Source organism: Solea senegalensis, linkage group LG19 (genome assembly GCF_019176455.1).
Source record: "Solea senegalensis isolate Sse05_10M linkage group LG19, IFAPA_SoseM_1, whole genome shotgun sequence".
Lineage (NCBI taxonomy): Eukaryota > Metazoa > Chordata > Actinopteri > Pleuronectiformes > Soleidae > Solea > Solea senegalensis.
The window spans coordinates 4,622,910-4,646,059 of NC_058038.1; the positions used below are offsets into that span (position 1 = coordinate 4,622,910).

At 43.0% G+C, this 23,150-nt stretch overlaps 1 protein-coding gene across 1 annotated transcript in view; it reads right to left on the reverse strand.

Annotated features, from left to right (window-relative positions):
- The window catches only part of tmem104 (transmembrane protein 104), a 44,854-nt gene extending 21,737 nt beyond the window's left edge, over positions 1-23,117 (reverse strand). Inside the window, exons 1-8 of the mRNA XM_044051642.1 lie at positions 22,872-23,117; positions 22,359-22,425; positions 21,288-21,409; positions 21,110-21,185; positions 20,434-20,527; positions 19,503-19,586; positions 12,467-12,566; positions 10,731-10,827 (exon numbers count right to left, since the gene is read on the reverse strand). Of these exons, the coding sequence (XP_043907577.1) occupies positions 10,731-10,827; positions 12,467-12,566; positions 19,503-19,586; positions 20,434-20,527; positions 21,110-21,185; positions 21,288-21,409; positions 22,359-22,403 (618 nt within the window). The 5' untranslated portion in view covers positions 22,404-22,425; positions 22,872-23,117. The remainder of the gene's footprint in view (positions 1-10,730; positions 10,828-12,466; positions 12,567-19,502; positions 19,587-20,433; positions 20,528-21,109; positions 21,186-21,287; positions 21,410-22,358; positions 22,426-22,871) is intronic.
- Between the last annotated feature and the right edge of the window lie 33 nt (positions 23,118-23,150).

Consider the following 23,150-nt stretch of genomic DNA (forward strand, 5'->3'; position numbering starts at 1 on the left):
TAATTATTAACACAAACGGTGGCAAAGGGCACCGAGCCACCATGATTGGTCAATGAATTATAAAGACAACCAAAGTCCATTATTCATTAACTGCAGTCAGAGTCAAATTTAAAGTTTTCAGATCAAGTCTGATTCCAACTTTTTAGGTATTATTAGGTAGTGGATGGGATCTATTGCAAGTTATTGACTTCACCTTGGTTTACAGCCTCGCAGATACATTTGTAGCATCAAAATGTTGGACAATAAACTAGGGAGGCATGTCAGTTAGTTAGTTGTGACTATTGTTGCTTATATTTAGAACAGTGGTCTCAAAGTCGCGGCCAGGGGGCCACATGGGGCCCCCCAATCGATTTTATGTGGCCCTCCAAACAATATCAAGTTGTAAAAAGTCCTTTCTGTATGTTTTTTTTTTTAAATTAATGGATTGATTTTGCATCATAAATATTTTTTTTTTATTGTGAATGTTGTTCCGTATTAAAACAAGCACTTATATTTTGGATGAAAGACAGAAGAAGCAAAAGACAGGAAAGCTCACACGAGGCAATAGAGTACATATAAAAAAAGGAATCAATGCGGCATATTGATATGTAATTTTGAGCTCATATCGTCCACCATTGGGCTTTTTTTTTACTTGACTGGACCCCGACTGACCAGACGAGACAGTCAGTGGCCCACAGGTCATTTAAGTTTGAGACCCCTGATTTAGAAGATACATTTACATTCAAGCATTCAGCAGATGCTTTTATCCAAAGCGACTTACAAAAGAGGAATAAGCTACATAAAAGTAGTCTTGGAAAGAACTCTACTAGATAGAAACAGTGGACAGTGACAGAGGGTGAGAGTGCCGAGGTGGATTCAAGTGCAGAAGGAGACGAAACAGTGCAGGGGAGGGGGTTGGTAAGTAAGTAAAGTAAGTAAGTAGGTAAGTTCTAGGATAGAAGATGCTCTTGGAAGAGCTGGGTATCCAGTAAAGCTTGGTTGCGTCATCACCTTTCCCTGAGTGTCACTCACAACAACAGAGAAAGCAGAGGCGAGAATGAGCGCTCAAAGCGAGGAGATCATTAGTAAAAAAAAAAAAGGACACACTACCTCTTCAGTATGGCAGTTTTTTTGGTTACTTAAAGTCCGACCACAGTCACGCCAATGTCGCCTACAAATTACTCCAGACGACCATACCCACCCAGAGCTTATTACTTATTATCAACAAACTTAATCTACCATCTTCACACCCGCTGGATTCCACGCGCTGTACGGCACGGCAATCGACCTCATCTGCTGCTACATGTGGCGATACAGAGACCGCCCTGTCGAGGTACTCTGCAACAGTGCCATGTGACTGAGGCAGTGACTGATCACAGAGCCCAGGACATGCTTCCAGTCAGCATAGTAGAGAAGTCTGGTTTTAAAAATCTCATGAACGTGCTTGACATTACTATTTTCCTCTGTGTGGTCGGATTGATAACTGTAGTGATTGTGCATCTATTACCACAAGGTGGCAGCAGTAACAAGCAGTCTTCCCATCATGGTACAGTGCAGTTTGGAATGGCAATGCCGTGGGTCAGGCTTAAAGGAGACATATTATACCTTATTTCTCCAAGTTAAAATAGTTCCCTGGTGTCCTAATGAACATGTCTGTGACATGCTTTGGTCAAAATACCATAAGGATGAAGCACCATAGCAGTTCAATAACCCTGCCAAAACCGTCCCTTTCAGAACGCTCGGTTTTGTGCATGGTCCCTTTATATGCAAATGAGACACAGGCAAACACACACCCACTTCTTCCAGGGGGTTTCTGATTTGTCCTTTTTACAGCGCTCACTCGCTCAGCTCCTGTTCCCTCCACTCCATTCCTGTCCCCCCTCCCTCCGCTAGTTCTCTGACAATATCAACATGGCAGCGTGCGCGGACAACAGCGAGAGTACCGTCACAGAAAGAGACGTCCAACACAAGGATCAAGCCGAACAGTGCCGAACTGTAAATCAGTTAAAAACACTTAGGGACAGCACCGCTGATCGCCACAGTCGAGCGGCGAGCTGCATACACTGCCGCTGTATGTGACTGTATCAGACTGAGTCTGTGCTCCGATCATGGAGGACGTACTGAACAAATATTTTTAATTAGGACGTGTCAGAATGGTCAGTTATGAGCTCTATTTGACCTTTTCTTAAAAATGTGTGTGTTTGTGCGTCAGTGAAATACGGTCGCTGACTAAATACGGCGACCACTGGCCGCAGTTTGATGCGAAGTGGTGTGAACACACAAACACACGTTTGCTGACATTATCTGGCACATTAGCTTCATATATAAAATCCTCTGAGGCTGGAAGTTTGTGTAAAAACACTGTGCTCCATTGTGCAGCCACCAACAGCACACTTGTCCCTCAGTGTTGACATAATACCACTCTTCCTCCCTCACCTGCACGCTTGCATTTTATAGGGACAAGGTGGAGCTAAAGTGGAGCTCTCAAAGTACACTTACTGGTGGGGTGGTAACATTCGTGGTGAAATGCACATGCTGCCGTCATAATGCGCAGGGAATTCAACATCACGTGATATATCGCCAATACTTACACTAAGGGGGACCACAAAAAAAGTTTCCACACTTTGGCAACTGGTAGGGCTTCCAGAGTCTCAAATATAAGTATTAAAATGATAAAAAAGTTGATTTTGCATAATATGTCCCCTTGACACCAGAACAAATTCCTTGTATGTGCAAATCGTACTTGGCAATAAAGCTCTTCTGATTCTGATTCTGATTCTGATTTAAATCTCTGACTGGAGCACAAAGACTTTTTTCCTCCCACAGAAAGACAGCGGTGAAGTGAAAGAGAAAAAAAACTGCTGGATGAGAAAGAGTCAGTGTTTGTGTTTGAGATATGTGTGCGGGTTAAATATTTGAATAGCATTTTTGCTTGAAATGGCCCATCCCTAAAATAAACGCCGATAAAATGCGTGTCAATATGGGCAGAGGTGGAGAGATTTCCTTTGGGGCGTCTGACGCTTGCGAAAGAGTATCTGCCCACAACAATCTGATGAGCTCAGGACAAAGAGCCGCCAACACTAAGTCAGAGTATTTTTAACAACCTGTGGGCATTTGAAAACATCTATAGTTTGAGATTTGGTCAACATTTTCTGACATTTTATTAACCAAACGATTACTCAATAAATCGAGAAAATATTTGACGGATTACCCGACTTCCCAGATAGCAGACAATAAATCATTATGTAATAATTGGAATTTGCCAGTTTCATCAGAGCAGACCAAAGGAACTTAACAGTTTTTAATCTCTGAATGAGGATCTAATCTGTAGCTGCAGCACATACATTTATGATACATTAAAGGTCGTCTACGTCCATATACGTGCAGTAATCGTGGGATGCTGCTTTGTTTCCCGTCAGCATTGCCATCAAAAATCATGCACATACGCACGGCCACAATCACATTTGTCTTCCTCTGACATGCACTTTTACAAATATCTATAAATATCAAAAGGTGTTTACCCATAAATATGGATAAAAAAAAATCCATAAATAAGATTCAGTAACTGATTCAGTTCTGATTCAGGCCACCTTTCCAGAAATGTTTGCCGTTTAAGGACTTTGGATAATATCAGCCACTAAGAGTGTGGCAAGATTAACTACTTGACATTCAGCTTTAGACCAGGGAACCAAGCTGATGGAAAAAATATGGAGCAGAGAGAAGCCGTTAGTCCACTGCAGTACCACTAAATCACACGGCCTCGTCACTGTCAACCAAAGACTAGTCTGACATTATGCAACCGCGATTAATGAGCTGGCTGCACTGTTTGTAGCAGGTAAAAAGTTAATCACACGTTGGTCATCTGCGGTGATTAGGATTGTTCCGCTTCCATGATTTTAATAACAACTAAGACTTGTTCCGGACAGAGTTCTCACCTTCCATTAGCTGGGTCACACATATCCAGAACCAACACACTCGGAATGGAAAACGAAGCAAAGGTCATTCATAAAAACTAAAACTGAACATGAAGCATTTATGCTGCACTTAAATTCACGAAGCAGACGCCAATGTCCGGCCTTTGACTGCTCTCGCTTGTAACTCCTCAATGGCGGAATGGGCCGCAAAATGCCATCAGCACAGAGGTGGAGCTGTACATATCTAATTATAAGACATTCAATAAATGATTTCCCATCAAACTTTTTCCACATTTTTAAAGCCATTTTCTAAATGTGGCCATTGTGCTGTGCTGTGTGAACCAAGTCGGCTGAGAACGAGCAGGAGACATGGAGGCTCACTGTTCTTCGGAGAACATGGCTGCCACAGGGCTCCCACGCCTTGGTTGACATCGAATTCAAGGACATTTCAAGGAATTTCCAGGACCAGTTCACCTCCAAATAAAAGGACCTCAGTGTGCTTTCACAGCTTAAGATGGAAGGGCAAACTGCTTCGCCCATTGTGTCCACTTTTATTGATTTAAAGCATTTACTGCATCTGGACAAGTGATTGTCCTTGGGATCTTGGTCAAAGTCAGTCTGTGTCATTTTCATTGACGAGACGGAGATCTTGGAATTTTCATTTCCCAGGCATCATCTCGTCATTTGCATGGAATCTCACGTCAATGGTGGAGAGAGACAGTGAACAGGGTCCACAACACCGTAATTATGACCGGCGTAGTCCTAGTCAAGCAATGCAGGGCATGAAACAGTAGTTGGTGTCGTAACAAACTAGGGAGACATTTACCTAAATATCAACTTAACTTCTTTCTTGCACAAAATTCCACCACTTTTTGGACAATTCTTCCACAAACTTTCAAGGATTTCAAGGACCCATCGGAACCCTGGGACACAAGGAAAACATATTTTAGCCACGAAACAAACCACTCACTTCATAAACGTCTTTGTTAGCTATCGAAGTCTACGATTTCTAAAGAATTATGTGTGACTCAATTCCTTGTAGCCTGGAGAGGAGACACAACAGTCATCTGGTTTTAAAACATTTACACATAAACAGATGTTAAGATGTCTGTTAAGATTTCTTGCCAACCAACCACCCCGTGCGGCTGGTGTATGCACACAAACACTTCCTCAGATAAATCACGTTCCATCGTTTCTGTTCAACAACAAAAAATGACGCACTGCAGCTCTACAGAGATCCCGAAGACTTAAGGTTGAATGTAAATAAAAGTTCAGCTGCTTCAGATACGAGATGTTTATTTACACAAAAGCGCTCAGTTTCTCTGACTGTTGTGTCCTCTGTTTTTTTTTGTTTTTTTTTTAATAATTCATAAGTCTTAAGACACACATTTTGTTTGTGTGCACTGCGAGTGTGAGATAAAGTAAATGTACTTCAGTTGACCCCTTCCGCTGATTCAACAAGGTCCCTTTCTTTGTCCCCCGCCAAAGATGAGAGAAATGTACACACACTGAGGCGTGTGCAGACATGTGTAACAGCCTCCCTTGCGAAGGGCAAATTAATGTGATTTCCGCGAACTGTACAGTAGTTCAGGGCCATGTTTAAAATGCAGACAGCGCAACAACAGCCATCCGCGCTGACACTAAGTGTAACCTCGAGCTCATTACATTTACAAATACATGTTTCTGCCACAGTTCTGACAACAGAGAAGGGGGAGGTAGTTACAGAGCGGCGGCACCAGTGCTGTCCACTGACCCACTGTGCCCTCATCATTTCCTTCCCTTCAGACACGTCTTGATGTTTTACTGGTTCACAAACTGGTTCTTTTAATGTTTTTAACACAAGGTCTATGCTCCCTTTAAATTGGGAGCAAAGGTTCCTCCTCCTGTTCTTCCTCATCCTCCACCCTCTCGGTCTCCCTTTTTACAATACTTGGGACAATGATGGGAGGTAATAGCCATCGATAAATTATCATTTCTCATTTCCTCCGCAGATATGTCCCAAGCCTGTCATAAATCTTCCCCGCGTGCCATCATTCGTTATATTCACTGTCGTAGGTGTGTAACAGTCTCATTGTGAGGGGGCAGAACAGCGTGTTATGGCTTTTAATTAGCGAAAACATCTTGGAAACGGCAGCTTGTGTAAAGTCATAAAAGTCTGCAGCAGGTGAACACTGATTGCAGTTTATTCTGATCAGTGACTGCTGTGAATGTGTGTTTTTTGCCCCTTCGGGTTGTTTCAAAGGTCGTAACTCTCCTCCCGCACCAAAGTCCATAGAAAAATGACTCATTTACAGCCATATCTCTAACACCTGATGCCATATTGAATTAGTACAACTTCATTTAATGCATTTCATTTAAAACATATCCACATAAATCTTAAATATCTGTTTGGAGACCCCAATAAATATCTCTTCGGGTCCCGACCCAGTCTTTGAGAATAACTGACTTAAAGTGTTCCCGTCAGACTGGAGAAAACAGAGTGTAAATAATGACTTGTTTGACATCTGTTTGTTTTTTTTTTTTTGCACTTGCTGAGATGAACGGTGACACATTGACCGCAAATGCCCTTGAAACGTGAAAAAACATCTGATAAGATGGGAATAAAAAGCCATTTTATTGGTGTACATTTCATCTGATCGAATATAAACAACTAATGAATCATTCAGTTTATCAGGAGGGAACAAAATGAACTGAACAGCTCAATTAAAAAAATCAATCAATCAATCAAAGATCCCTAAACAAATAGTAATGACTGCTCCTTCACCCCCCCAGGAATCACCCCAGGAGCACCGATGCGCCGCTCTGATACGACTTCCCGCTGTTATAATCGCCATTATACCACAAACAACGTTATCTCCCCACAGCTCAGACCCTGACTGGTAAATTCACTGCTCCATATCTACAATATATACCAATTGGATGGTAAATGAGGCCAGACCTGCTGGTCTAATTTAGAGTTTGTTTTCCCCCACAGTTCCCAGCAAAAAAATAGACAAAGAAAAGATCTGTTGATCATGCTTAGGGGTGAGAATCACAGGACACCTCAAGATACGATACACGGCCCACGATACCAATAATGTCTCGATACAGCAACTCTGTGATAATCGATATATTGCGAGACAATTTCATAGCGAAAGACGGCGATATCTGCAGGATTTATTCACAACATAGAGAACAACAAGTGCATGACAATTAGGGCTGCAACGATAAATGTAATGAGTGTTAATCGATGACTAAATTAATCGCCAACTATTTTGACAATGGATTAATCAGGTTCTTTATAAAAATTAATACAAGCTCTCAAGATTTTTCAGCTTCTTAAATATGAATATTTTCCTGGTTTCTTTTCAACATTTTTCTACATTTTATGGACAAAAGAACACTCGATTAATAATCAGAAAATAATCAATGGATTATTCGATTCGAAAAACGTAACAGTTGCAGCCCTAATTAGAATGTGTACTTCTTAGAACCACATTCAAAAAAACCTGGAACACATGAGAGGAAGCGTCTTCATTAAAGATGAAAAGCCGATGATGCTGCGGTGGAAACGTCATCCAGCTCGGTCTCATTGATTTTACATCACTTTCCACATACAATTAGGACAATAAATCAGCCGTTTAAATTGTCCTCGCAGGCCAGCAGGGTAGAGTGTACCAACCACTGCTTGGTTAACCACTGTGACAAAGCCCCTGCAGTGAAATTTGCAAAGAAAACTTAGCAGGGGACAATCAAGGACAGAGAAGTTTAATTGAGGTCTCGGGACTCTCTGCTGGAGCTGAACAAAAAAAAAAAAAGAAACCAGAAAGGATCCACTGTTGCAGCACGGCCCCCTTAATCTTTTCAATCAGAGTGGTGTAAAGAGCCAGGATCAACACTGACGGTTCCGTTATGCAACGGCCTCCGTCATCTTCGCTTTTCGCACCCTTTAAGCCAACAAATATCGTAGCTATTGGAGGAAAAGCCCACAGCTGTCCACTCGAACATGAGAATCAATCAGCGGCGGGGCAAATCACGGTCAATTGATCTTCTTAAGAGCTTTCACGACACCAGCCCGGAGAAAAACGGCCGTCTTGTCATGTCCACCGCTGACAGTGCTGCCGAGTAACGTCAATACTGATTAAGTCAAAAGATCTGACCTGATGAAATATCAACTGGGCTGATCAAAGCCTTATTACCATGAAGTAATTAGTCAGCCTCGGTGTGAATCCAGCACTGAGGTCTTTATAAAAAACAAAAATGACACCGCCCACAATAACGAGAGTGTGACACGCACTCAGGTGTCAACGTTGCTCTGTTCGAGACTTTGAGGAAAACTCAATGTGGCAGAAGAGGGAGGTAGATACCCCGCCCGAGCAGTCAATGACACAGATGCATTTCTCTGAACTCTGAGACACGGCTTGTATATTGACCCTGTGTTAGGCTGGTGATGTGTGTGGAGTTCACCCTCACTCTCATCTAATGTCAGCCAGAGCTTCTGCCACAGTCCTGCAAAGGATACGCAGTTTTAGGGCTGGGCAATATGGGGGAAAAAAATCATATCATGATTTTCTTTTTGGTTTTTTTTCTCAACATTCGATATAAATATCTATCACAGTATAAATCAAATAAATATTGCTGTCAAGCTTGACGGTAAGGCTGGGCGACATTGTTTATAAATGATATCTTGATATTGTTAGGCTATAAAGCTGCTGCACACAGGTTGTTTCTCTGGACTCATGAGAAGTTTGTGCTTCGTTTCAGATTCCTGGTTTATGTCTTTGGCTTTTCTATGTTAAATCTATGTTAGAAATAATGACATTAACTGAATAATACAAAAAAGTAGACTTAAAATTAAAGTAAAAGTGTTATGAAGTGACTTCCATCAATTCCATGTATTTCAATCAATAAATAACATAATTACATAATAACATATTCAAATCGATTATCAAAATAGTTGACGATTAATTTAATAATCGAGTAATTGTTTCAGCACTAAATCCAACAGCCTTTAAAACTGGGAAAATGTTGTGACGACATACAAAATCTAAGACCAGTGTCTCGTCTCATATGACGATTATAGATGTAATATCGATATATCGCCCAGCCCTCAAACCTAACATGAACTCAGAAAATCTTCCTCGGTTGCTACGAACAAAACTGCCAAACATCTGATGGGAAAACTGCCAAAAGCATTGGGGAGAAAGGCACGAGTAGAATCTAAGAACGCCACTTTCACACAGACGGGACGACGACGCCTAACAAGGACGGAGCTCCGTTAAAGACCCCGGCTGTTAAACTGTCTGCTTTTAAGGGGCGAGATGGATTACTGCCGAAATGGTCGTCAAGAGAATTTATCAGCAACAATTGTGACGATTTATTATGTAATTTATCAAGTACAAAAAAAAAAAAAAGTTACGCTCTCTCACTTGCTCTGGCTTATTGGGCTCAAGGACGTGCTACGTTCTTGCCGCTTTATCTCACCGTTAACTGAGAATCTTTGGGTTTCCCCAAAGATTTCAAAACTGGGGAATTTTCCATTATTACGTGACATTTTATACACACACAAAAAAACCACACATTAACTGGTGATGAATTGACTACGCTGATAGCTGTGGAGATTCCCAAAACCTAGGTCTGCGACACTCATGTGCGACACCTTCTCTTTCTCTGCCCCAGACGTTGGCATCAATCACCCCCACACACACGGGGATTAAAACTCTTACGAGTGACACCAATAATCAGGCTGCTCTTTAATCCCTCGACATTTTCTAAACTCTAAAACTGTTGCAGACTCCAACCTGGTTGGACCAGGTCTCCACAGCTCTTTCCACAGAGTAGAGCTCAGCTGATGAAAGGGAGTCGATTATTTAGAAATCTGGGGCAGCGTCACACACACACACACATGCACAAACACAGAGTGGAGTGAAACTAATCAAGGTTTAATCACACCTCAGTAATTCTCCATTTATTTCAGTAAAGTTCAACTAGGTCAAAAGCATAAAAGGAAGCGACCCCTCGAGCAAATTGATCAGCATTTAAATTTTGACATAGTTCACATTACACAGTGATCAATTTAAATCCTCTTTTTTTATATTTACATTTATATAAGAACTGAATCTCTAAATATCAGCGCAAATAACATTTACACAGAGGTTTCAGATTCACATGGAGATAAAGGTCAAATCAGTCTCGCCCTTTTAAGTGTCCGTCTTCGCCTCAACGTTAAAAATCGATTTTCCCTCACGAAACTGGGGAAAGATTAGCCTGTAAAAGTGTAAACAAACTGACCCGGAGCGCACAACTCAGCATTATTTCACCGTGATTACACACAGTACACAGTACACCGGGGAGATAATCCGACAGGAGATGAAGGAGGGAAAAGTTCATTTATTGGCAAACTATTTGAGGTCGGTTCATTCCGTTGAAAAGGACGGGGGGGGAGCGGGAGTGAGGAAGAAGGCTGGGGGAATTATACAGCGGAGGGAATGGCTCATCCGTCACTGTCGCTGTGCAAAATTAAAGTTCGAGTCGAAATCGCACTTTTTTTTTGGCTCGCGTCGGACTTCAAGGACAAGAACGTGGCGTCCTGTGGCCTAAGGAGGAAGCCTGTGCCGCCCAAATTAGCAGGTCAACAACTGCTTGAACCGATTAATCGTCCCATCCCTACAAACTGCAAAATGGACATGGAGGACATTTTCAGTCCAGATATTTTGGACATTTTGACCTCAATTTGACCAGTTGCTTTGACTGGAAAGGAGGAGGAGTTACAGAATGTGGGGTTGTTCAGAATACTACAGGAGAAACTGGGAGGTAAAGAGAGGTGAACGGCTGCGGGAACGAGGAATCTGCACTTACCAGGAAGATCCGGTACGCGTCTTTCCTTGTGACGGCGCCCCAGCACGTGTCCGTGTCGTTGTACTTCACACTTCCGGCGCTGCACGAGTGATTTCCACTGCACGGGAACACAAAGACAAAAGAGGGTTAGCACCTCAACCACACGGAAGCAGAACTTTGGCGACACAGTCGTTTCCCTGTTCGTTATGACAAGAATAAATTACACAAACAGACAGAATGAGATTCCGAAAATGACGCACACACACACTTTGATCGCAGATCACCGTGTAAAACATGGGAGTTTTATCAAAGGCCGAATCTGATCCGCTCAAGGAGACGCGGGTGCGTGCTGCAGAGGTTGTGAAGACTTGAAGGGGATGATTTAAAAGCAATCACAGACCCCATCACTGCTGCATGACAGGGCGAGGTGGTGCCGTCCACGCTACAAAGAAGTCTGTGCAGTCTGTGCCTCCAGGCGAAGAAGGCGTCGTTTGAAGTCTCAGTTATGTCTCGTATTTTTTTTTTTTTGGAAGGAGAACACGAGTTGGACCACACTGGAGGAGCATCTGTTTACTGACCGCGTGGACAGGACGCGGTGCGGTGACTGAATGATTTCAAGATGGAGAAGAAAGACTTCGTGTGGGTATTCGGCTCAAATCGCCACGGTGATTTTGTTATCGTGAATTCATTAAGGGAAGCACATTGTGGAGAAGAGATTTCGCCGACCCGAAAGTGACGTTACAGAGACGCGCGGTGAGTGGTGCTCTCAATTTACATTTACATCCGTGTCTGTTTCGCGTCACAAATTCTTTACCATGAACGTACAGTGAAGCAAATTACTCATGTTGCCTTCAGCACAACTACATTTGCAGTTAACCATCATTTGGTCCACATCAAACTATTTAAATCCCCATAAAAATCCCCAAAAAAAGCTCCAAACAACAGACACAGCTACCACTTTAGTTCTGGAACCTTCAAGGTCCAATCTTCATTTCTCATTTTTGCCACTCGACACCTGCTATTACTTTCAAAGTTACTTCTTTGGCTAAGCCTTTAGCATGTGTTTTGGTTGGTGCAACGCTGAAAAGGGTCCCCCTCCCCGGGTCAGTGGTCTGCTGCAATAATCGCATATTATTGTTATTTTCTTACTCCAGACGATGCAAAACTCTGACGTCAGAGAACCTAACGGCGAGAAAGTGATCTACTTCATGAAAGATCATAAAAATAGTGATCCATTCTTTCATGGTTGAAAGTTTTGGAACTGTCCGATTCTATTGAAAACCTTCCATGTCAGAAACTTTAACTGTCACCCTCCTTAAAATCATCTCAGTAAAACAACACTTAAGGGGAAATGGCTATTTCTGTAGTCCGGGGCTCTGAAGGGCACAGTCTCTAACTATATCAAATACCGTATTCTGGGCCAGTCCGGCCAACAGACTGGCAATAAAAACGTGTCTGGAAGCAAGTCAACGAGACTCAAGACGTCAAGTGCGCGAGAAAAGAGGTCAGCAGGCCTACAGGCCTCTATCAGCAAAGCTTTATTGTCTAAATTTTGGGTTCAGAAGGTGAAATTTGGGCCAAAATACGAGAGCAAAGGAAATGAAGAAAGACACACTGTCTTGCCAAAATTGGGATTAGCAAAATGTTCTTCAAGGAGAACACCAATAAATCCATGATTAACATACTGCACATATCATTTTATTTTGCAATAAAACAGTGATGGAATGAACGTGATTAAATAAGTGTATTGGTCTCACCAGGCAACTTCCATTAATGAGATCGGCACAGCTGCGGCGTAGATGGCCAGGTCCCCGTACAGATAGACTATGATGCAGATGTAGAACATGTTGACACCGACTGTAAGACAAAAACACAAACAACCAATAAATGACCGCATCACAAATATGAAGCGACAGGTTTATACTGGCATGTACTCGTCGCTTCTACGCTTGACAGTGGACGTGTCTAACACCTGGCTGGTCCTGGAGGTGGCTATCGGGACTAGTGTGTGTCACGGCTGGATTTGAGCAAGCAACTGTGACCCCAAACAGTTCTCTGCCCGAGAAAACAAACCCCGCAGACAATAATGGGTGGGTTTTCTCCGGGTTCTGCGGTTTCCTCCCGCAGTCCAAAGACATGCATATTTGGGGAATAGGTAAATTGGACGCTCTAAATTTGTTGTTTGGTCCTGTGATGGACTGGTGACCTGTCCAGGGTGTGACCCCACCTTTCGCCCTATGTCAGCTGGTATTGGCACAGCAGCCCCCCGCTACCCTGATGTGGAGGATAAAGCGGTAGAAGATGGATGGATGCTGAAATCTCTTCACGGTACATTTTCACAATAAAAAAAAGTTTTTTTATTGTGAAGATATTTTTACTCTCTGATTTTCCACCTTCTTAAATATGGTTTCACCAGTAAACAATCGTCAGATTAAGCGATGACGATGACAAATAATTCTTAGTCAGCTAAATTATTACATCTCAACTACTCCCGTCTATTCTCTCATCAAAGCTCCGCCCACATAACCCACACTGTCCAACAAGTATGAGAATCTGAGTACAAAAAAAAAAACACTTAACAGTGCCTTACTCACCTCTAAGAAAAAAACATAATCATAGTGAACTGCGCTGTAGGCAGGTCAGGTAGTGACAGGTGTGCTAGCAAATCAAACCAGACAAAATTTATTACAGCATCGCAAGGTGTACAGACACCACAATTTATACCCTTTTTTTTTTCCTCCCTTTCTCCAAACAACTTAATTTATTGACGCTATCAGGACGTTAAGATTTCAACAAGGCAACTCCACGAAGGAAAATTTCCCTCGGCCTTTGCTCTTCACCATCTGCCCCCGCTTTCCATTATCCACACACACACACACGCGCACGACTGGCAGCAGCTGCCTTCGCCAAGCTGAGATCAAGCTTTCACCAGCAGACACATCATCACAGAGCACCGCACATCCATCACACTCCTCACTTCCTCAGAAGGGGGTTCAGCCGTCCAACTGGACCCTTCAGCTAATTCATTACTGCCAGGGAAATTAGAGCATGGAGTCCATTAAAAAGACATCAAAAAAAAAAAAAGTGACAGATTTACAGCTTTTCAAGCAACACTGATTCCTTTATGAATAAAGGGCTGGAGGTGCCTATCAAACAGTAGAAAACATATGGAACTGGCAGCCTACTAAACAACCCTTCACTTATTTGTAAAGGGGCATTAAGGGATTCCTCAACCTCCATTAGAGATTGTAGGCATAACAGAGGACTGCGAGTCTTAATTAGTGGATAGTTTATTCAAAGTTAAAACTAGCAGTTAGTTTTAAAAGCAGCCAATCTGGAGACTGGATTTATGGCCAGTGCCTCGGTATGATGACGACGATTTATCAGGCTTTCACACCTGGAAGCTGACGTTTGTCTCCTGCACCAAATTCCATAGAGAAAATAAGCATTTTAATCGTACAGGTCACAGAAGGTGCTGCACTACAGCTGCCTCATCTGACACAAGTTTGTGTCACAATGCAGACAAGCGATTTCAAACATAATTGTCATGTGAACGTACTGCTGGAGGCAGCAATGGATCGGCAACCCCTGTGTTCCGTGGTGGAAAAAACGCTAATTGTCTCTATGGAATCTGGTGTGCGGAGTCAAGGTTTTGGAAAGTGATGATAGATTTAAGGTGGTGTACACTTTATTAGGGTGAACCTTTTGTTAAGTGGTTCCTAGAGTGTCCCTTTAACACTGAGACAATCAGAGTTAGGGTTAGCGTTTTTAGTCATTTCTGCAGCACGGTCTCCTGGGGCACGGAACGGACGTCACACATAAAGTGACGCAGTGGTAAACAGCACAGACGAGACATACTTTGCTCTGCGACCGCTGTTAGCAAGGACAGAACTCTGCATGACCACGGGGACGCGAGGCTTTCGGCGCTCGGCGACTAACGTTTTCCCGTTAAGCAGTTACCCGGAGCCACAGGCAAAAAAATTGTCTCTTCATGTAGGAGCCTGATTGTTTCACGTGGTTGTGAAAATGCAGCGCTATCAATCAACACGTCGGCCTGACCGACAGTGGAGCTGACAACGCGGCTGTGATGAGCGGCGCAGAAAAGCCATGAGGCCACAACGGCGACGGGGCAGTTTTATTACCTTGTAGAGACGAAATCGGAAGTGAGCCAAATGAATTTAAACTTTGGATTTCACCTCATTAACACCCCCGGCGCCTCATATTACAAATTCTGCATCTTGTGGGGACGTCACAGTGTAATGCTGATGAAGTGAGATTAACACACGCTCACAAATCTAAATTGAGCCTGCCCCAGAGGCAGCAACGCCATTAACAGCGCGTCTCCAAAAATAAGCAAATAGGACAGAAGAGAGCTGATTTAGATCTTCACTGTCAACATGGACATATTTAGAAAGTAACGCTTTTGGAAAAAAAAAAACCCAACAGTTTTCTTTTCCCTTAAAAGCCGATTTTTAAAATGACTGCAATAATGATACTGTGAATAAAGTAGGTCAGGATATTTGTGACAGGAAATGTGACATATATATACATATATACACATATATACACTCATATAAAAACCTGTAGATATATATATATATATACATATATATATATAGCTCTACAGGTTTTTTACTACACAAGTTTTAACATTAGCAACGTGCTTCCTCTGTATCTGTATAAGGTAAGATGTACAAACCAAATGCAGCGGTATGGACAGAGGATTTCGTCCAATTCTTTAAGTTAAAGTGATTCCAGTCCATTTTACACCCATTTCTAACGTTTAAGTTTATCCATTTATTCTGTGACCAGAAACGTTTAGAACATATTTGTATGTGAACATGTGAACAGGTACAAACCAAATTAAAAAAAAGGTATGACGAAGAAAATCTAAGATTTTGTCATTTCAGTAACGGTTCCCTTCATTACCACTGATTTCAGTGCATTTTAAAAGTTCAAAGCAACTGATTTTGCTAATCTTGATCACATCATCCCATGCCAAGCATGTGTCGCGATGACCTTTGATCAATCAGAGGTCATTGGGTCGTACAATAGTGAATAGAGACCAAGTCACACGTACCATCCATTTTCTACCGCTTTATCCGCAGGGGGTGAGCCTATCGCCTATCTTCACCTAATCCCCATATGGCATGTTTTTGGTCTGTGGGAGGGAGGGGGAGAACCCGTGAAAAACCCACGCCCACACAGGGAGAACATGCAAACTCCATGCAGAAAGAACCGTGTTCCAACCGTCAGTGTGGCGTATCAGACTTCACTTTCAGAAACAAATCACATTTTCATGGAGAAAAACCTTCTTTCCTGGAACTTGTAAAATTGTTGGAGTTGATCGCAGGTACAGACGTTTCCGCATACTCTCTGAAACTGAAGTGCATCTTTTAAAAGGGCGACACTGGAGACTATTATAGCAGAGGCTCAAGGAAAATGATTGGGCTGCAAGCGGAGGCAAACGCGTCCATTTATCTTCCGAGTGGCTCGTGCATTCACTCCTGGTTCCATTTCAACAGTGCTCTCAGTGCGCAAGTATGACATTTAAGTAAAAGTCACTCAAGTATTGAAAATGCATGTTGGTTCTCATTAGGGGACAGGAGACAGGGTTACGGCGGAGAAGAATTAGTATTCACTGCCATGGTCCTACGTGTGTCAGGGGAAGGACGGCACGTGCCGAAGACACAATCCCGCTGTTTGCACAGCCGCCATGTTGATGACCTCGCCGTCGCGTCACAGAGGCAGGAAAAGCTGAGACGAGTTGCTGATGCAAGGGCAGCGTTACATCAGTCACTCCCTTTGTGACCAAGTCCAAGTCGACCTTCTAATCAACTTTCAAATAGACAGTGTGAAAGGCAACATCTTCCAACAGAGGCGCAGATAAAGCCTGTTGAGCTGATACAACAGCCATGGCCCTAATCCAAGACCACGTCCCCATCGCTGCCGCGTCATGGTCAGCTCAGAGGGAAGTCGAGTGCCCTCCAAACAGGAGAGATGCTTTTAATTGCCTGCAAAGGTGCAGGGGCAGAAAGACAGTGTGATCACACACACACACACACACACACACAGTTTATTACCTGCGAAGAGACGTGAGGTGGGCTAGTGTAAGTGTGAATGCATGCGGTACTAATAATGCACCCCAGGCAGGCTGCCTCTCGCAAACATGGCGGCCATTTGGGGAAACAAATGACTCGTAGCCTCATTAAATCTATGCCTGCTTAAGTCTATGATATATAAAGGATATATGTACGCCTCTTTATCTCACATTTAAACAGCACTTCTCTGACTGGAAACTGAAGTTTGAGGACGGATAACTCCCCCAACACCAAAGTCCATAGAGAAAACCTGTGATTCTGGATCACAGAGCACAGGAACTGTTGATCCGCTGCTGCCTCAGTTATCAGTAATTTAAAATGTGTTATTTTGTTACTTTGTGTGTTTGAAATGCTCGACTCCGACTTTCCCAAATGACATAAACATACCAAAGAAAGCAGCAGTAGACCGTTAGCGCAGGTGTCCCTGTGAGCTAAAAACACTGATATTCTCTATGGACTTTGGTATGGTAGAGTGACTGGTCGACAAATTTTAGTTTCCTCCGGGAAAATTCTGTTAAACTGTCAAATTTCCCCATTGTGGGACAAATAAAGGACTATCTTATCTGATCTTATTATTTTAACATGTGGAAAATAAATAAAATAAAAATGGATTTTTGTGTTATTGCTACTGAATGAAAAACATTATCTGTGTGACCTTCAGGCGTCATTCAAAAAATGTACACACACTTGTGTCTTTTTCCACATTTGGAGACAGAGCTCGGGTATTGCTCATACACAGGTGTCACATTTCATTTTCCGTGCACAGAACAAACACGACGCTGCTGACAGCAGGTCAGAGCTGAGCAGGTTAGTTGATTCAGGATGCACAAGAAGAAAGACGCGCCTCTGCTCTATTCCCCACCCTCCTGTGTGCACTGGGACCTGCGTCTATCAAATTCATCTCTGATTAGACTCGGCGTGCTGCTGTCCCACAGCACAAGGAGAGAAAACTCATTTCCTTACAACCAATCGATAGCGCCACGTGCCTCCTCACCGGCACCTGCACACACACACACACACACACACACACACAGCCCGTCTCACAGAGGGAGAGGTCGTCCTGTCGCAGGCAGGACAGTCAGGTGAATGAGTGAGTGACAGGAAGCTGAATGGACAGCAACACGCAGCAGCTCTCACAGCTCGGGGCTGCATGACAGCGGTTCACACGTGCAAGTGTTGGGAGATGCCGGGGTTGTGCCGTGCGTGCCCAGTGCTCCACCTAGTGTTGAAAAGCCGAGGGACAGCTCAGATGATGATGATGATGATGATGATGTCAGTGTTTTGACCTTCCGTTGTGCGACAGTGGGGATGCAATGAACTGTTGAGTCACGCGCATCTGGTGGAAAACGGAGCCGGTAGGTGTGATGCAAGAAGAGGGAGGGGAGCGGCGTGTGGACAAGGTGAGGACAATGTATTGATTTGAATGAGGTGCGTAAAAGCCTCAAGGTTTCTCTGGCCTCAATCAGAATAAAACAGATTTCAACCACTTTTGCATATGTCTACGATATGTAAAGAATATGTTCAGTGCTTTATATTGTTATAACACGGCCTCTTGTGACTGGAGGCTGAAGTTTGTACTCGGCTCACTTCAGGGGGCTGCTGTTCTACTGCTGCTCTCATTAGATACGTTTGTGTCACTGAAGTCAATCAAAACAAAAGATGACAAGCACCAAAAGTCACAAAAAACAACATATTTGAAGTTACTGATGGAGGCAGCGTGGCGGATCGACAACTCCTGTGTTTTGTGACGTTAAATCACTGATTTTCTCTATAGATTTTGGTGCAGGAGGGTGAAGTCTTTCATTAAGTGGCTAAAATCTGATTTTAGCATCCGCTTCTCAGGCTGCCTCTCAAGTGCAAGGGGTCACTCCCTGCACTGTCAAGTGTAATTTGTTTCGTACTCGCTAATATAATCACATTTTTTAAAAAGAAAACCATGAGCTATCCCTTTAAAACCAGGTCTGAACCAGAATTCAGTCTCTGGCTCAAGGTGACTTTATTTCACGAGTGTAAAGAGGCTTCATTAGCCCCTTAATCATTCAAGTGGAGGCTTCAGTGTTCATGTTGTCCCCCAACACGCACACACACACACCCACAGACTTGTTTTTATATTTTAGTGAGGATACATCATAGAAATAATGCATTCCCTAGCCCCTTACCTTAACCTTATCCATCACACCCTTACCCTTACTAAAATCTTACCTTAACCCTAAACCCAGGTCTCTTAAAGTTGGGGGGGCCCAGACAAAATGTCCCCACACAGTCAAACTGTCCTCACAAAGACACACATACAAAAAACACACACGTACGTTTGTGCAGCTATTGTTTTTAGGACTCTGCATTGACTTCCATTGATCTGGACTGGTCTAAACAACACATCATCCCTAGCCTTAACCATAACCAGCTAATATCTAACCCTGAATCTTAGCCATAAACTTAAACCAGTTACTCAGAAATGAGGTTCTGCTTCATTGGGACCAGGTTTTTGGTCACCATGAGGTCAGTGTACCAGAAAAAGGAGGGGGGTGGCTCAGTGGTGGCTGATTGTACTCAATTCCATTGTAAGTCGCTTTGGATAAAAGCGTCTGCTAAATGACATGTAATGTAATGTATTGAAGAGGTAACAACAATTAAAATTAAATTGAAACCACGGTGCGACAGTTGACTCTTCCCGAGGCCAGAAGAATATTACCTTTGTTGAAGAACATGGACGCCATCTGACCCATCTCCACCCGCTCCGCGATGTCGAAGTGATCCACGTGACCTCCTGACCTCTCTGCGGAAGCATGAAAAACATCCACAGTCAATGAACAGTCACAGCGGACACTGGGGACTTTTAATGTCTCATTTTCTTCAGCCAATTCATCTGTGAGGACGGCGCAGAGGAATATCTGAAAAGACCACTGATCAAAACTATCGATGACTTCATTTCCTGACAATCGCCCAGTAGATATGACAAGTGACGGAGTTAAAAAATGGTGAAATTAAACGATGACGCGAAAGAAAAACTGTGCCAAAAATGATTTTTTTAATCAATTTGTTTAGCACTGCAACCATGAATCAATTAGTAGACAACTACTGACTACATTTAAAATGTTATTACAACTATTTTCATCACTGATTCATCGGTTTTAGGTGTTGATGCAGTTAATTCTGCTTCTTAAATGCGAATATCTTCTGCTTTCTTTGTTGCTCTACAACAGTAAAGTAAGTTTCTTTGGTTTGTTTTAAAGGACGCCATCATTTTGAGGTTTGGGAAACACTTAAATTCTCATTTCTCACAATTTGCTGACATTTTATGGTCCAAATAACCAGGGTGTTACCCCACCTTTCGCCCTATGTCAACTGGGATTGTCTCCAGCCCCCCTCGACCCTCACAAGGAGGATTAAGTGGTAGACAAATGAATAATGCACAGGTGATGCATCAGTGATAAAAGCAAAACTTTTGATGATTCCAGGAGCACAGACACATATATTTTACTTCTTTTACTTAAATGAGAGTAAACTGAAACATTATGGCTTTAGAACAGTTTTAGACTAATTTAAAAAACTAACAATAATAATAACAATCATTCATAATAATAAACATTCGCGTAGTTGTAGTTTTAATGCTGCCCACTTACGGATAGACAAGATGGGCTTCGTCTCCGGTTCTGATCGCCCTCGAACCACAACGTCATCGTCCGAGTAGTCAGAGGTGGAGTCACTGTCGTCAGTCTAACGAGGGAGAGGAGGAGGAGGAGGGTGAGGTTGATGATGATGGCGTGTATGGATCTACTTTGTCTGCTTGTTTTATTCCTAATTTCCCAGCATGAAGAGGGGTTGATTTACAAGCTGTAAACACAGTGTTTACTTGCTGTCGGTGTGTGTGTGTGTGTGTGTGTGTGTGTGTGTGTGTGTATATAGACACAGGGGAAGGTAACATCTGGACATTACGAGTAACAGCTGGGAAGCTCCTTGGAGAACAGATGATGTCACGGTTTCACCGATCACAAGCTGCTTTTTTATTTTTTTTTAATAATTTCACAAATTCTGTACAGATTAATATCAAGCGAGGGCGACTGTGTGTGACACACGTTTACCAAATGAGGCAGCAGTAGAGCAGAAACTCCTGTATCCCGCAAGCTAAAATCACTGTTTTTGTCAATGGACTTTGGTTTGGAGGAGTAAGCATTTTTAACATAGCAACACAATCTTTAGTTTTCAGAGAGATAAAACTGCCAAACAGAGAGATAACGCAGTGAACACATGCAGAGATATAAAAATGTACACGGCAGAGTGCAGAGTTTATGACCTCACCTCCTCCCTCCTCTTCCAGCGCAGCTGAGCGTTTGCCGCCGCCATCGCCTCGATCACGAAAGTGGTGGTCATGTAGCTGGTGAAAAAAAATGAGAGCAAAAGGCGAAACTCAGACGGAAATACAGGTGCTGTGCTTACCGGCTGGTGTCACACTGTGAAGAAGCTGAGCAACACTCACCTCATGAACCCTAAAAACGAGATGAGTGACAGGCTGACCACCCAACCGGCTGTAGCAAAGGCTTTGGGCATCGTCAGAGCTCCGGTTCCCACGATGAGATTGAACATATACACCAGCCCCACCTGTAGGAATGAGAAATTGAGGTATCGGCCCATTATTACATGAATTGGGATTGCACTTGTACACATGTGTATAGTTTATTCTTATTGAACAGTAGTATTTTATCAGATGGAGGGTGAAAGGGGAAACCAGCCAAAAAATCGTGTATCAGTGATTCATCATCCATATCCTCTGGACTACTCTTGATGAAGTCCCCCAGCATAAAGCAGGACAGCTCTCAGGTAACAGAGCGCTTTAAAGATTCAAAGCTGAAGCTTCCTGGAAAAGACATTAGACCAGCAGCTTCTAAGACTTGTGGGGAACTTCTGTAGACGTGAGTAAAGTCAGTCCAGACCATAAAGAGGCCTAGTGTGTGAAATACGGGAATGAAAAAAAGAAACGCATGCGTAAGCAATTCAGTTTCCTCTTTAAGCACTTTCATGTGCACCATCAACACTAAAGAGGCATCACGGCTTTATTTAACACACCAGCTTCATAAGGCATTTTATACACCAGTCACAGCAGGTGTCAGTTTTGTCACCGTTAAGCAACTTTTTTCATCATGAAATTTAAGTTCGTAAAAGTCCATCGATACAATCTGTGCTCACAGTTCGCAGGGACACAGGAGCTGCTGGTCTATTGCTGAGTTTGAGTCACTTAGGTCAAACAATTTCAAACACCAGTGACACAAAATGAACACATTTTAACGTACTGATGGAGTCAGAAGTGGATCAACAACTCCTAAATGCTGTGACGTAAAATTACTGATTTTCTCTATGGACTTTGGTGCCGTGTGAGAGAACAGTGTACTCAGTGAGATAAACTTCCATTTCAAGACAGAAAAGGCTGTTTAATCACAAGTTAAAATGGCAAACATATTCTATAGATACGGTAGATTTAAGCAGTTGAGCAGAGTGTGGATGATTACAAAGGGTGAATTAGGAATTTATCACAGGACTTTTTAATACTCACAAATGGAGAGTAGGGTTCCCCAGTGTCTGTGATTCCACCTGCCATTGTTGATGACACTAGTGTTTACCTGAAGGAAAGAAAAGCAGCCAGGTAGCATGAGGCATAAACAGAGCACGTGATGGAAAAAGGCACATTCTGAACGCAAGGGGAAAAAAAGAACTCCATTTACATATGTTGCATTTTTAAAATCACGTTAATGTCAGCACGAAGGCGCACGTGTTAAACACTTCATTCAAGACTTACATTACGTTTTGAAGAACATTTTTCAAATCGGCTTAAACATGATTCACTAAGCAGAGCATATTTCAACACAAATGTGAGAGTTTGTCAAGGATCATAACTAATCTGTCATCTGCGCAACTGGTAGCCCTTGTTAGATGGACTTCAAAGCGACAGCGCCTGGTTCATTGGCTTTATTCATTATTGTTAAACTTAAGATAAATGTGGGTTAATTACTGACGCTATCCAGTGGCGTCTTCCCTCAAAACAACACGTAAGACGTCATTTTCTTACCTGCTTTCCCAGTGTGTTTTGCTAATTTAGCCGCTATAGGCTAGCAGGGTAGCTCGGAGCTGTCAGCCGGGAACTGGATGCTCACTCGTGGGCTGAATGAGCGCAGAGCCCCGTGTCCTCGCTAACATGAGCCGCTGTGGTGTCAGACAGCTGGAGGGAAGCGGAATCGCCTTCCCGGGAGGCTAACGAGGCTCCAACGTTCAGCTAACCGACAGTAAACTAAACCACACACCAGCTGAGTCCCTCCGACAATACTACCCACAACAAACACTCACGTTT